The following is a 15,624-nucleotide window of genomic DNA, read 5'->3' as shown; positions in this document are numbered from 1 at the left end:
ATGAACAGAGGATGAGCAAGGGGTATTTCTGCCCCAGGGTTTATTAGCATGGCACCTGGCAAGGCTTAGGCACTCAGTAAACACTAGTTTTCCCTTCCCTTCCTTAGCTACTGAGAGCCAATTCATAAACACAGCGGAAACCGGGAAAAAAGAAATAAACCAATGCTTAGAAAGTAAGTATCCAGGACTTCCCTGGTGGCGCAGTGGTTAAGAATCCGCCTGCCAGTGCAGGGGACACGGGTTCGAGCCCTGGTCTGCGAAGATCCCACATGCCGCAGAACAACTAAGCCCGTGCGCCGCAACTACTGAGCCTGCGCTCTAGAGCCCATGAGCCGCAACTACTGAGCCCGTGTGCCGCAACTACTGAAGCCCGCGCGCCTAGAGCCCGTGCTCCGCAACAAGAGAAGCCACCGCTCGACACAACTAGAGAAAGCCCACGAGCAGCAACGAAGACCCAACGCAACCAAATAAATAAATAAAAATTTTAAAAAAAGTATCCATATGTATAAATAAACATATACTATATTTAAAAGGCAGTAACACTCTTCCCATTCTTATTTCTTCTTTCTCTCATAATGTGCGACAGCAGGTAGAAAGATCTCGTGAAGGTTGCTCCAAAGCCCACGGGAGTGAATGTTCCGGTAAACCTGGGGCTCTGCTGATGGGGTCCAGGCCACGTGGGGGCAATGCTGGCACCAGGCTCGGGCACCTCTGTACCACTCGTTAGTGGTCTGGTTGGTAGCGGCCAGGTACAGACAGAAGCACAGGTAGCTCCCCAGGAGGAAGCTCAGCACCACAACAAAGCCCAACAGGAAGACAATCCTTGGGACGGTCAGGAACAGGTACTGGGGGCAAAGAAGAAGCAGCACGTTAGGCAGCTAGGCTGTGACACGCGTCGGGGTTAGGAACCACTGGCCATGGTCACGTCCATATACACTTCAGAACTGCCTTCCCATCTCCCCCACCTCCATACACATCTGACCCACTGAACACAAAATCAGAACCAAAAACAGCACTGACAAACATCCCAGGAAGAATTTCATATGGGATAAATGAAGTGTGTGCATTCAAGGAAAAGGGGAAGGACACTCAGGAGATGATGCCAGTTAGCTATTCAGAAAATAAACAGAGAAATGAATGCAGATCTTAGTTCATACATCAACATAAAGTCCAGACGGACAGAAGAGATCAATCTCTCTCTGAAAACAATACGACCCCAGAAATACACGTACAAGGGTATTCACTGTAGCACTGATTTTGACAGCCCCTCTTCCCAAAAGAAACAAGTTAAATGTCCATCCAGGAGGAAGAGTAAAACTCTGGGATAGTCATACTATGGAACAACAAGGAGCCTTTAAATTAGGTCAGTGTCTATGTACTAATTTGGAAAAGATGTTGGTAGTATATTGCCCAACAAGAAAGACAAAATGCAAAAATCACAATGGAATCCTATTTGTGCAAAAACAAAACTAACTCGATGAAAGTGTATGGCCATATAAATAAACATAGAAAAAAAGCCTGAAATGTACACCAAACTATAAAAGCGGTTGTCTCTGGAGAATGAAACTGTTGGGAGGGGAGGGGAATAATTCCCAGTTTATATTTTATTTTTGTCCAAGATGTTTTAAATTTTCTTCCCCCTCCCCCGCCCCCGGCTTTATAGAGATATACTTGAAATGTAACATTATGAAAGTTTAAGGTGCATGTAATATACAACATAATGATTATATATATTATATAATGAAATGATTACAATAACGTTAGTTAACACATCTGTCACCTCACAGTTACAATTTGTGTGCGTGTGTTGAGAACCTTTATGAGCTACTCTCCTGGCAACTTTCAAATGTACAATACAGTATTGTTAATTACAGTCACCATGCTGTACATTACATTCCCAGGACTTATTCATCTTTCAACTGGAATAACTACCTTCCCTTATTTCCCCCACCTCCCCCCACCCCTAAAAGTTCTGGACTACTTGAATTTTTATAAGTTCGTTTTTATGATAGACAAAGAATTCTGAAACAGTTCAATATTTTTGAAAGTTAGCAGAAAAGAAGTAGATACTTATCAAAACTCCATCAAAACTCCCGATGGGCGAGACTTGCTAACTGAAGTTACAAAGAAAAGAGACAGATTCGATGAGGAAGAATGTCTAAAGCTTTTTAAACAACAAAAAATGAGACACACAAACAGAAAACAAATACAAAAAGAATGAACTACCATTATTATCCAAAGACCTCAAATCAAAAGTTATTCTCATATCAAATAGGTAAACAATTAAAGGGCAGAATTCACCAAAAAAGATATACAAATGACTGACAGACAAGGAAAGTAATCAAAAGTAATGAAAGAAATGTAGTTTGTAAAAAAAGGGTAAACCATATTCTGTCAAACTAGAAGCACTTCCCATCCCAGGCATCATCAATGCCTGCTCTGATGCAGTGAAAGGAACACTTACACACTGCTCTAACCACAGGTTTTAAAAAGCAATTTGACAACATATATCGAAAGACTTATAATTGTTGTCAATCTTTGACCCAGTAATTATGTTCTTGGGAATCTATCCTAAAGAAAGTCCTAAATACAAAAGCAAAACCATATACACAAGATTACCCATTGCAAAGGGGAAAATGCACTTCACGAGCGGAGGGAACTGGTGGTCACCTCCTTAAACCAATGAATCAACCCGGGCTTCACTGCTCCTATGTCACCTGATGGGATGCACTATGAAATACACATCCCTACCTAGGAAGCATTTTTGCCCAAAATATTTAACTTGAATCTAATCAAGGCTCTAGAACTAACTTCCAGTTTACACTAATATAAAGAAAGAGAGAAAAATTAGATGACAATTAGGAAAAGAAAAATCTAGAACATGGGACATTTTAAAAGATAACTAGACTGCTAAATGTCAATTTAATGAAAAAAAAGCAGGGGCATTATTTTAGAATAAAAGGACATAATATTCAAATGTAATGCATAACTATAAAATGGAATCTGGTTCAAGGAGGTAAAAGAGCTATAAAAGATATATTTGAAACAATGGGGAGATCTGAATATGGGCTAGAGAGTATATAGATTTATTATTACTTTTCTTACATGGGATAATAGAATTGTAGATACGTATGAGAACGTTGACATTCTGAAAAAATGCATGCTCAGGTATTTAGGGGTGAAGCAACATCGTCTCCAACTTATTTCTAATAATACAGAAAAATATATACACACGTATAGAAAGGAAACAGATTAAAATGTTAACAATTTTAAAATCTAGGTGGAAGGTATATGGGTAGTCACTCTGTTATTCTTTTAACTTTTCAGTATGATTACAAATTTACATAATTGGAAAAAACTTGAGAATAAAAACTATTCAAGGTTAAAACAACAAGGAGGTATCATGACATACCTATCAGAACAGCTGAAGTGAAAATCAGTGATAATGATAAACCTGGCAAAGATGCAGAGAAACCACTTACTCCCACATCCCTGGTGGGGAGAATGTAGAAAGGTACAAGCACTCTGCAAAACAGTGTGGTACTCCTTTTCAAAACCTAAAATGGACTTACCATACAACCCAACAATCACACTGAAGACTTCTTTTCACACAGCAGCTTCTAAACCAATGTTCATAGCAGCCTCATTAGTGATAGCCAAACACTGGAAATCACCCAAACGTCATTCAAAGGGTAACTGATTAAACAAACTGTGATCCATTCTCACCATGGAAAACTATACGGCAGTAAGAAGGAATGAATTACTGATATATGCAACCACTAGGATGAATCTCAAGGAAACTGTGCTGAGTGAAAAAAACCAAACACAAAATGCTACTGTAGGATTCCATGTATGTAACAATAAATAACATAATAACAGAGATAGAAAACAGATGAGTGGTGGCTGGGCATTAGGGATGTGAGGAGGAGGATGTGGGTATCAGGGATAACACAGGGAGTCTGTGGTGATGGACAGAAGAGCACCTTGGTTGTGGTGGCAATTATTCAAAGCTACACAAGTGACAAACCGCACAGAGCTACACACATAACACAAACGAACACATATATAACTGGCACTGTGGACTGTGCCCATGTCAATTTCTTGCTTTTGTGCTGTGATTGCACAGGGATTCTGGCATGGGGAGAAGAGCTTAGGGGTGCACAGGATTCCTGTAACCTCCTGTAAATCAATCATTATTTTAAAATAAGAGTTAAAAAAGATGCAGGCTTTAGGACTATGTGCATATTTTCTCATATTAAGACAATATCCTTCAATCCCTATTTTCTAAGTGCTTTTATTATAATGGGTATTGAATTTTTTGACAGGCTTTTCAGCATCTAGAGAAATAATCATATCATTGTTCCTAATACTTAATAATGCTGTATAAGATACTAATCAATTTCCCAATATTGAACCAACCTTGCATTCACTTAATACATCCCACTTGCTCATTTTATTTTCTTTGAAACAAAAGGAAAAAAAACACTCAAGGAGAATTAGGCAGTTACCTAAAAAAAGACTGCTCATAAGCCATTTCCCATAAATGAAATAGAAATCTTTTAGCAATCAAATGAGTTTTTAAAGAATGGCTTTGACTTTCACATTACGGTAAATTAATGGGCAAAGAATAATAGTCTTTTCAATAAATGATGCTGGAACAACTGGATATCCACAAACTAAAGAATAAAGTTGGAACCTTACCAAACACAATGTACAAAAATTAACTCAAAATGATCAAAGACCTAAATGTAAGACCTAAAATTATAAAATACTTTAAAGAATATTTAAGTGTAAATCTTCATGATCTTGGATTAAGCAATGATTTCTTAGCTACGACACTACAGCAAAAGCAACGAAAGAAAAAAATAAATTGAACATCAAAATTTAAAACTTCTGTGCTTCAAAGAAAACTATCAAAAAAGTGAAAAGACAACCAACAGAATGGGAGAAAATATTTGCACATCATGTATCTGATAAGGGTCAAGTGTCCAGAATATAAAAAAGAACTCTTGCAACATAAGAATAAAAGACAACCCAAATAAAAACGAGCTGCTTCTTCCTTAAACTTTCTTCTCCAAAGAAGATATACTAATGGCCAATAAGCACATGAAAAGATGCTCAATATCATTAGTCATTAGGGTAAATGCAAATCAAACCACAGTAAGGTATCACTTCATACCCACTACATGGCTATAATAAAAAAAAAAAAGATAATAACAAGTATTGTTAAGAATGTGGAGAAATTAGAACCTTCATAGATTGCTGGTGGGAATGTAAATGATGCAAATGTTTTGGAAATCAGTCTGGTGGTTCCTCAAATGATTACAACGGAATGTTATTTAGCCATAAAAAGGAATGAAGCACTGATTCATGCTACAACATGAATGAGCTTTGAACATACTATGCTAAGTGAAAGAAACCAGCTCAAAAGGCTGCATATTGTATGATTCCATTTATGTGAAATGACCAGAAAAGGCAAACCCATAAAGACAGAAAGTAAACTTGTGGCTGCCTGGGTCTGGGGAAAAGGGAATGGGGAGTGACTGCTAATAGATAAGAGTTTCTTTTGTGGATGGTGAGATGTTCTGAAATTAGACTGTGGTGATGGTTACGTGGTTCTGTTAATATATTAAAACCACTGAACTGTATGCTTTAAAAGGGTGAATTTTATGGTGTGTGAATTATATATCGATTTTTTAAAATTATATATCAATTTTTTAAAAAGGAATGCCTTCACGTTTTGACTCAGAAAACAAATGCCCTTTTTCCAATTTTGAAACCTGAAGTCAGAAACATACAGCCCACAACATAATTACCTGAATATTAATTACCTGAATAACAAAGACAGTGTCAACCACCTGCAAGTGTCCAAAGTCATCCACGTAAGTCTCCAGGTACAAGTCCGACACCATCACCAGCTGGACCAGAAACACGGTGCTCACCACAGCCATGGTGGCAGCCGAGGCCGTCAACGTCAAGAGGTAGAAGAGGAAGTACCTGATGTTCCAGGCCCCGATGCAGTTGTTCACCCACACACAGTGATGGTCAAAGCGGTGCACACACCGGTTACACACACCTGCACAGAAATGGGGGAGCCACAACCCTGCGTTGATCCTTGATAATGACACCATGCACACCTACTGAGAGTTTCACATGCTGACACTAGCAGTATGAGCTGGCCGTGTCAATGGCAGCTGCTGTCACCAAGCTTTCAGAACCGAAGGGGACAATACAGTAGCCAATACAGTAGCCACATGTGAGTACTGAGCACTTGAAACGTGGCTACAAGAGAAACTTGAAAGAATACTTTGTTGGTATTGATAAATGCACAGTTGTTTTTCAATTATGCATTGCTCCTTTGAGATAAATGTGAATAATGCTGAGATGACAAAATAATTAGTGAACTTACTTAACTTGGACATAATTTTAAAACTGACGCTTTTGCTTTAAAGTCAAATCAATTCTTCTGATAAAGACGAACCATTATGTCAATATAGATATGGATATTAAAGAAAAATGCTGGTTTATTTATTTATTTGTTTATTTATTTATTTATTTTGGTTGCGTTGGGTCTTCATTGCTGCGCACGGGCTTTCTCTAACAGCGGTAAGTGGGGGCTACTCTTCATTGCGGTGCGCGGACTCCTCATGGCTATGGCTTCTCTTGTTGCAGAGCACGGGCTCTAGGCGTGTGGGCTTCAGTAGTTGTGGCACGCGGGCTCAGTAGCTGTGGCTCACAGGCTCTAGAGCGCAGGCTCAGTAGTTGTGGCGCATGGGTTTAGCTGGTCTATGGCGTGTGGGATCTTTCTGGACCAGGGCTCGAACCCGTATCCCCTGCATTGGCAGATGGATTCTTAACCACTGTGCCACCAGGGAAGTCCCAAGAAAAATGATGTTTTGGTACTGATTCAGTCATTGAAAAACTTTTAAGAATGTCTAGAATAGCTTCGGTATGTGAATCAGCTCTTCCAACTATAAATTTTATGAAATCTAAATACAGATCAAGAATTTCCAATAAAAATTTAGTGTCTATTGATTGAGATGTACTGTAAATGTAAAAAACACGGAATTGCAAGGAATTAGTATGAAAAGAGAATATAAAAAAATCCACGAGGGGGCTTCCCTGGTGGCGCAGTGGTTGAGAATCTGCCTGCCAATGCAGGGGACACGGGTTCGAGCCCTGGTCTGGGAAGACCCCACATACCGCAGAGCAACTGGGCCCGTGAGCCACAATTACTGAGCCTGCACATCTGGAGCCTGTGCTCCGCAACAAGAGAGGCCGCGACAGTGAGAGGCCCACGCACCGCGATGAAGAGTGGCCCCCCACTTGCCGCAACTAGAGAAAGCCCTCGCACAGAGACGAAGACCAACACAGCCATAAATAAAAATAAATAAATAAATAATAAACCCAAAAGTTTAAAAAAAAAGAAAAATCCACGAATGATATTTTTATACTGATTACGTGTTAAAATGGTATTTTAGATATCTTAAGGGACATAAAATTAAAATAAATTTTTCCCATTTCTTTTTACTTTTGCAACATGGCTACTAGAAAATTTTAAATCACATCGGTGGCTCACATTATATTTTTGTTGCACAGCACTAATCTAGAATCTTGGCCACTGCCCAGAAGAGTAGCCTCTGCCAGGACTGAAGTCTGCAAACACAACATCTTACAGAAACATCTCTTGAGCAGCAAGCACTGCCACGTGGCAAAGGAAGGGCTGTTTTGCCCAGAGCTGAAGGTTACCTACTACAGGAGAACATAAGACCTCACCTCTAGGCATCTCAAAGAAACCACTATCTAACTATCCCCTACCAGCAGAGGCCGCCTCATGTCTGGAGGTCAAATGGCCCTGCTTCTAGATTTATGTAACATTCCCTTACAGACGAAGCCCACTTGTCCATTGTGCGAGGGCAGAGCTGGAGGGGCCAGAACCAGACTTACTGCAGTGCTTGGATCGCGCTGGTTTCCTTAAATCACAAGTAGAACACCTCATGTTCTTTGGGAACATCCCTTCATCAAATTCATAAACTTGAAGAAACAGTAATTCATTTGCTTTTGTTATGGTACCTGAAAAAAGGAAGGACAAGTGTCAGTTTCGAGCAATACAGTGGACCAGATGTTCACACAATCTGTCCTGGCAAAGCACAACTAAAACTGCTGTATTTAATATTCCAAATAATTTATTTTTTAAATTAACAGCTTTGAGATATAGTTCATAAACCCAATTCACCCATTTAAAGTGTACCATCCAATGGTTTTTATTTTTAATTAATTAAGTTATTTATTATTTATTTTTGGCTGCATTGGGTCTTCATTGCTGCTCGCGGGCTTTCTCCAGTTGTGGCGAGCAGGGTCTACTCTTCGTTGAGGTGCACGGGTTTCTCATTGTGGTGGCTTCTCTTATCGTGGAGCACAGGCTCTAGGTGCGCGGGCTTCAGCAGTTGTGGTGCATAGGCTCAGTAGTTGTGGCACGCGGGCTCAGTAGTTGTGGCATGTGGGCTCAGTTGTTGTGGCGCAGGGCTCAGTAGTTGTGGTGTGCGGGCTCAGTAGTTGTGGCATGTGGGCTCAGTAGTTGTGGCATGCGGTCTCAGTAGTTGTGGCACGCAGGCTCAGTAGTTGTGGCACGCGGGCTCAGTAGTTGTGGCACGCGGGCTCAGTTGTTGTGGCGCAGGGCTCAGTAGTTGTGGTGTGCGGGCTCAGTAGTCGTGGCGTGTGGGCTCAGTAGTTGTGGCATGCGGTCTCAGTAGTTGTGGCACGCAGGCTCAGTAGTTGTGGCACGCGGGCTCAGTAGTTGTGGCACGCGGGCTCAGTAATTGTGGTGCCCAGGCTCAGTAGTTATGGCGCGCAGGCTCAGTAGTTGTGGCATGCGGGCTCAGTAGTTGTGGCATGCGGTCTCAGTAGTTGTGGCACGTGGGCTCAGTAGTTGTGGCACGCAGGCTCAGTAGTTGTGGCGCACGGGCTTAGTTGCTCCGCGGCATGTGGAGTCTTCCCGGACCACGGCTCAAACCCGTGTCCCCTGCGCTGGCAGGCGGGCTCTTAACCACTGCGCCCACAGGGAAGCCCCCATTCAGTGGTTTTTATAGTCACAGAGTTGTACCACCACCACCACAATCAACTTGAGAACACTTTCATCACCCCAAAACGAAATCCTTTCAGCAGTCATTCTCCACTTCTCTCTAATCTCACAACCCCTGGCAACTGCTAATCGATTCTCTGTCTCTATGGATTTGCCTTTTTTGGATACTTCATATAAATGGAATCATACAATATGTGGTCTTTTGTATCTGGCTTCTTTCATTGAGCATAATGTTTCCAAGGCTCACCCACGTTATAGGATGTATAAGTACTTCATTCCTCCTTACGGTTGAATAACATTCCATCGAATAGGTATATCGCATTTTATTTATCTGTTCATTAATTCATGGACATTTGGTCCTTCAAGGATAGAAAAGATTAAAATAAGTGGATGGGGACTTCCCTGGTGGTGCAGTGGTTAAGAATCCACCTGCTAATGCAGGAGACACAGGTTCGAGCCCTGGTGGGGGAAGATCCCACATGCTGCGGAGTAACTAAGCCCGTGCATCACAACTACTGAGCCTGCGCAGCTAGAGCCCGTGCTCTGCAACAAGAGAAGCCACTGCAATGAGAAGCCCGTGCACCGCAATGAAGAGCAGCCCCCGCTCACCGCACCTAGAGAAAGCCCGCGCGCAGCAACGAAGACCCAACGCAGCCAAAAATTTAAAATAAATAAATAAATAAATTTATTAAAATAAGTGGATGGGAAAAAAAATACCAAGCAAGTATATATCTAAAAACAATGTAATAATAAATACTAGTATCAGACAAAGGAGACTTGAGAGCAAAGAGTATTACTAGTAACAAAGAGGCTCATTGTATTTTGAAAAAAGATTCAAGAGATAATACTAATTCTAAACTTGAATACATCTAATATGAGTATATATAACTATTGTACACACACACACATATAATAGCTTCAAAATATGTTAAGGAAAAATCTGTCAAATCTACCATCAGAATGAGATCACATACCTCTCTCAGTAATCAAACAAAAATATTAGTATGAATATAAAAAATCTGAACATAACATCTTGATCTAATGGACTTACATGGTTGCCTGTGCCCAAGAACTAGAAAATATAATACTCTTTTCAAGAACACATGGATCATTTACAGAAACTGACCACATGCCTGGGCATAATGCAAATATCAGTAACAACTTTAAAAGAAACAGTATCATATAGACTGCAAGCTCTGTATATAACACAATTAAGTGATAATGTTTAAATAGTTCTAAATAATCTGTGGGACAAAGAAGAAAAAATAAAACTAGAAAACATTTAAAACTGAAAGATCATGCAAACCCTACATATCAAATTTTTTCCAAAGCCCTTGGAGGGATCACTACTCGTTTGTAGCACTGTCAGTGAGACAGACAGTTGATCTGTCACCATTTTCTATACTAAGAGCCTCAACTTACCAGGGTTTGTTTCACAACTTAGGGCAAAAAAAACCAGATTTACAATCAGCAGCAGATAAGGCAGAAAAAGGTAATTCAAGGAGAACTCCAGCTCTCGACAGAGGCCAAATATTTCCCAGGTGTATTCAGTATAAACCATCCCTTGCAAGATGAGATGCAGGATAACAAAGGTGTGGTTTCTGAAAGGACACAGGTACATGACTTGTTCACAGGGGCTTCTCTGTGAAAAAATCACACCACACTACAGAAGGTGAACCAACGGACAACCACTTCCTTTGGGTTTGAGACAACAGTAAGAATTACATTAGAAATCATGTGAAACATTTCACCTAGTGCCTACCACATAGTAAGTACTCAATAAATGTTATCTATTATAATCATCATCTTTGTTGGGAATTGAGGTCTCAGTATCAGTATATATTTTTTACAGAAATGCATGCCAATACTTTCCCATTCTTTAAGTATTGATACTTAAAATTAGATATGTCAAATCCCCAGAGATAAAAGGCAGATTATCTGTCAGTAAAGGTTCTGAACCCAGGACTCTTGATCCCTCCAGCATCCCTCCCTGTATCACGCTGGAAACAAACAAGGAACCTCCTAGAGCTAGAGGACAGCAACAGTTAACAATCGAAACAGAAAAGAAGATAATACTTAAACTCTGAAATATAAATACCGTGTATGGAAGAGGTAATGAAGAAATCTTAGCATGGCTCTCCGAAGGCATTCTGGAATTATATATGAAAATATCTGAAACAAAAGAAAAGAGAAAGGTTCAGTTTCATTTCTCTTTCTCCCCACTCCTAAACAAATTAGATGCTTCACTTTTAGCCAGCAATATTGGTGATATAAAGGCATGTTTCTGCATGTGAGCAGAGAAGAGATTTAAGTGAGAATAAAGAGGTGGGCTTCCCTCAGCTGGCCTTCCTTTGATGTCAACTCCTCCATTTCCATCCTGACCCCAAACAAGGCACTAAGTCTTGGTCTTCAGGCAAAGGGAGGTGAGCAGAGGGGCTGGATCAGGTAATGCTGATGTGAACTGTTAATGTAGCCTTTCCCTGCCTTGGGTTCAATCCTAGGTTCCAGAGTCTACCTCCAGATCACAGAGCATTAGCCCAGGTCCCCCCACCAGGCCAACACCTTCCCAAGGCTGCTCACCCCAATTCTGCTCACTTTGATCCCTGGAGGAGTGTGGGTAGCCCGATGTTCAGCTTTCTACCCACACTACCCCCAGTTTCACCCATCAGGCCCCTCCAGGCAGACACCGCTCACATCCATGCCCAATTACAGGCATCAACTCTAGAGAAAAACAGCCAACCTTGAGAATGTTATCTTCTCTTAAAGCATCATCAAAAGATTACTTTCGGGACTTCCCTGGTGGTCCAGTGGTAAAGAATCCACCTTCATGCAGGGGATGAGGGTTCAATCCCTGGTCGGGGAACTAACATCCCACATGCCCCGGGGCAAGGAAGCCCACGTGCCACAACTATTGAGCACACGAGCCTCAACGAGAGAGCCCGCGTGCTGCAAACTACAGAGCCCACGTGCTCTGGAGCCCGTGTGCCACGACTAGAGAAAACCCACGCACCACAACTAGAGAGAAGTCTGAGCGCTGCAACTAGAGAGAAGCCCAAGCACCGGCACGAAGAGATCCCGCATACCTCAACAAAGATCCTGTGTGCCGCAACTAAGACCCGACACAGCCCAAAAAAAAGGAAAATAAATAAATTAAATAAATTTTTTAAAAAAAGATTACTTTCAACAGCAACAAAAACAAAAACAGAAAGATAGAGACTTTCGAATACACTGCAAGTGCCATAAATGAAAGAACAAGTGAACGAACGAATAAAAAATGGCATCTCTTTTTTGTTCTGACAGAAAACTGGTGAGCCTTTTAGACCGGTGGTATTCAAAATCCCGTGGTCTCCAACCATCACTGTTACCTGTGCTCCTCTTCTGACCAGGCCTTTCAAGCAATGGGTTTTCGAGCAGATGCAGATCGTAACAACACCAATCAGCATAAAAGCCAAGTAGAACAAGAAGAGAACCAGAAAGTCCATCCTGGGGCTACAAAGGAACAGAAAGAGTGTGATTATTACTGAGGGATATAGTCCAATGCATATTCTCAGACATCAATTCCCTAAGTGACTCCAAACAGAATTCTTCATCCTTCAAGCACAAATTGCCTCTCAGTGGGGCTTCCCACCTGGTCACCCTTCAAAAGTTTCCTAATCAAACCACTGTGGTCTGCCTTGTGGCATCTCCTGCCTGCAAATCCCAAAATAAGTGGGGAAGAATATGCAACATGCATCCCCCTTCTCTCCCACAGCGATAAGTCAGTCTTTTACTCCCCTGAATATAAATATTCACAATGACATTGATATGAACGTACCCAAAAGAATCTACTAACATTGCTCTTGGAACAAGCATCCACCAGAGGCACTCAGGGGCCCCCAGCCAGGATCAGGCGTGCTGTCCTATGAAGATCCCTCCAGGGCAGTGACCACAACACTCAGGGATCACCCAGGGGGACCAGAGTCAACACACAAGCCTGTATTAAGAAACTGGAAATGGTTACTTTTGGCCTTGGCAGATATGGTTCTGGGCAGAACTTCCAATTAACATAACCAAACTAGAAACTCCTCACGAGATAAGACAGAGGAAAGAAAGAGCAGCAATTCTCACGAGGTGATTCAGGGTCCCCAGCCTACATATTTCTTTTGTTTAGACAGTTTTCAGCCGGCAGCTCGGGCATTCCTCCTCCGAACATTCACGGAGAATCCAAACGGCATCTCCTCTTGTTCAGCGGCGTGCGCCTGGCACAACAGGTGGCACCCAAAGCTGCAGGAGACATGGCTCCTCTAGGAAGCTGGATCTGGCTGCAGAGACATCAATTCAACCCTCACATAATATGATAGGCTAGGAGTCAGGGGCGGAATACATTGTGTAAAAGAATTTGGAAGTCAAGGGATGTTGAGACCCCGCAGGGTGAACGAGGCTGTAAGACTTCTAGACAAAAAGCTCATTGGGAAGAAATAACCCGGGAGCCTTGGATCTCGGTGTTTATCCCTATACCTGAGGAGCCCACGCTGGGGACCCGACAGAAGAGCATTCCCGAGGCTACTCTCCGTCCGAAGATCCCAGCGGGTGGGCCTGGCCGGAGCTTTCCCCGGGAGCCGAAACCGGGGTTGGTCGGATGGGGGGGTGCAGAAAGATCGGAGGGGACACTGGGGGTGTCTGTGCGCCGGGAGGGGTGGAGGTGGGGCTGCAGCCCCATACACAAGGGGGAAGGGCGGGTCAGACAGGGAGACGAAGGGCCCCGTGCCAGCCCGGGTGTCTAATAGCCCAGCGGAGGCGGACTTACCGCCGATACCTGTCTACCGCCAGCTGCACCTGATCCGCGCGTCTAGGGCGCGTCCCCAGACTTCCGGCGGAGCCGTGACGTCATCACGCGCCGCCGTCGGCCAGGCCGACTTCCGGCGGAAGTGCGCGCGGACAGCTGCGGGGGGGGCGTAGGGCTGCCGCTCGTGTTCTGCACCCTCGGAGTAGTCTCTCGCTTCCCGCCTTGGCTCCTCCAGAATGTGGTTAAGTCTGACGGCCGGGAGGTGCAGCTTTATAGAGCCGTTGCCAGAAATCTTACAAAGAGACTGTCCCAGGCCTGGTGCGGGCGAGGACGCCGGTGTTGTGAAGCGGACGAGCCGCCCACCGGCCTGGGTAGAGCCCAGTGATGGCTCGGCTCCCAGCCGAGCAGCGACCCCGGGCGGCCCAGGGCAGGCACACCTAGGGGCTCATACCCTGTGTCTTAGTGGTGGACAGAGTTCGCTTTGCTTTCTGCCAGTCACGCCGTTGGGACCTGTCTGAACCGTTCCAGTGTCTTTGCTCCTGCTGTCTCAGAACACCTCTGAACATCCTGCCTCTGGGAACATGACGATTGTTTGACTCCAAACCTAGAGGATAAGAAGGAAGGCTGTTTAATGATAGTTGAATCTGGAGTGAGAAAAGCTGCTTCCAAACATAGCATTGACAGGTCCCCTGTGGGGTGTCCCTTTTACCCTGAACGCCTCTGAATCCGCTGAGACCAGTCTATTCTCGATGCCTCTGAAAACCTGTCTGTATCAACTTGAGCCAGGCCTATCCTCCTTTTGAGGGGAAATGTCTGTGATCTCCAAACGCTGGCATTAAAGCGCTTCTCTTTTCCGGTCTTTGCTACCTACCCAGCTTACAGCTTCATAATTCTTTTTTTTTTTTTTTTTTTTCCTTTTTAAAAAACTTATCAAGCTGGGCACTTTCTGATACATTGTGTGAAAGGCCTTCACGAACTTGTGGACACAGAGTTGAAAAACAAAACCCCAAAATCAGAAAATGTGATACCACCAGGGAGGAGTGTGGTTATGGATGGAACCTCATCACGTATGCAGAGTGGCTGAACCTCATCAGTGTCTCCCGCTGACTCCTCACCCTGCTGGTTAATTCTGAGCTGGTTGGTGGTTAAGTATTTTGATTAGCTTTCCTCACTCATAAATGCCGAATTTTAGTTTTAACCCCATTCATTTTTTTCTCTGGATGGTTTCAGTTGAGCCTAACTTTAAATCTTCGTTTGATTACCTGTGGTGTTCTGCGCTGGACTGCTTTTCTTTCATTTCTTAAAATTTATGCAAGTAATACAAATGTTGTGTTCCCCTTGTAAAAGAGTCAAACTATACAAAACAAAACCAGAAACCTCCCTTGACCATCACCCCTCCCAAATCTCAGTCCCTTGGCAGGATTAATCACTTATTTAGTGTGTATCTTCCATAACTCTTTTATACAGTTATACATATTTACTTATTAAACAAATATGTATTGAGTACACAGTATATGCCAGGCTCTGTTTTAGGCACTGGGAACATAGCAATAAAACAGAAAAATCCCTGAACGTCATAGTTTACATTCTAGAGTGTACATACACATTTATAATTTTTTGTTTACCGAAATAGCATTATCTTATACATAATGGTTCTACATCTTGCTTTCTTTTTATTTTCCCCAAAATATGTCTTGGTGATCCTTCCACACCAATACGTATATATTTGCTATATCGTATTTACCTCATTATGTGCAATTCATTGTTTAGCTGAGCC

The 15,624-nt window shown here is 42.6% G+C and overlaps 1 protein-coding gene across 6 annotated transcripts; it reads right to left on the bottom strand.

Annotated features, from left to right (window-relative positions):
- Positions 1–504: 504 nt before the first annotated feature.
- ZDHHC4 (zinc finger DHHC-type palmitoyltransferase 4) lies at positions 505–13,930 on the bottom strand. Of its 6 annotated transcripts, none has more exons than XM_068524452.1 (9): positions 13,869–13,930; positions 13,190–13,383; positions 12,897–13,055; positions 12,448–12,571; positions 11,181–11,254; positions 10,505–10,683; positions 7,948–8,073; positions 5,832–6,076; positions 505–845 (listed from the first exon to the last, which is right to left on the bottom strand). In XM_068524452.1, exons 3-9 carry the CDS (start codon positions 12,932–12,934, stop codon positions 555–557), a joined length of 1,077 nt encoding a protein of 358 aa, XP_068380553.1. In that variant the 5' UTR covers positions 12,935–13,055; positions 13,190–13,383; positions 13,869–13,930; the 3' UTR covers positions 505–554. The 6 variants fall into 6 exon arrangements, with proteins under 6 accessions (XP_068380553.1, XP_068380556.1, XP_068380554.1 ...); XM_068524455.1 differs by having other exon boundaries at positions 12,915–13,055; XM_068524453.1 differs by having other exon boundaries at positions 13,216–13,383.
- Between the last annotated feature and the right edge of the window lie 1,694 nt (positions 13,931–15,624).

Source organism: Eschrichtius robustus, chromosome 16 (assembly GCF_028021215.1).
Source record: "Eschrichtius robustus isolate mEscRob2 chromosome 16, mEscRob2.pri, whole genome shotgun sequence".
Classification (NCBI taxonomy): Eukaryota; Metazoa; Chordata; class Mammalia; order Artiodactyla; family Eschrichtiidae; genus Eschrichtius; species Eschrichtius robustus.
Note: the sequence above shows the minus strand (reverse complement) of the source record. Positions and strands in the feature narration are given on the sequence as shown.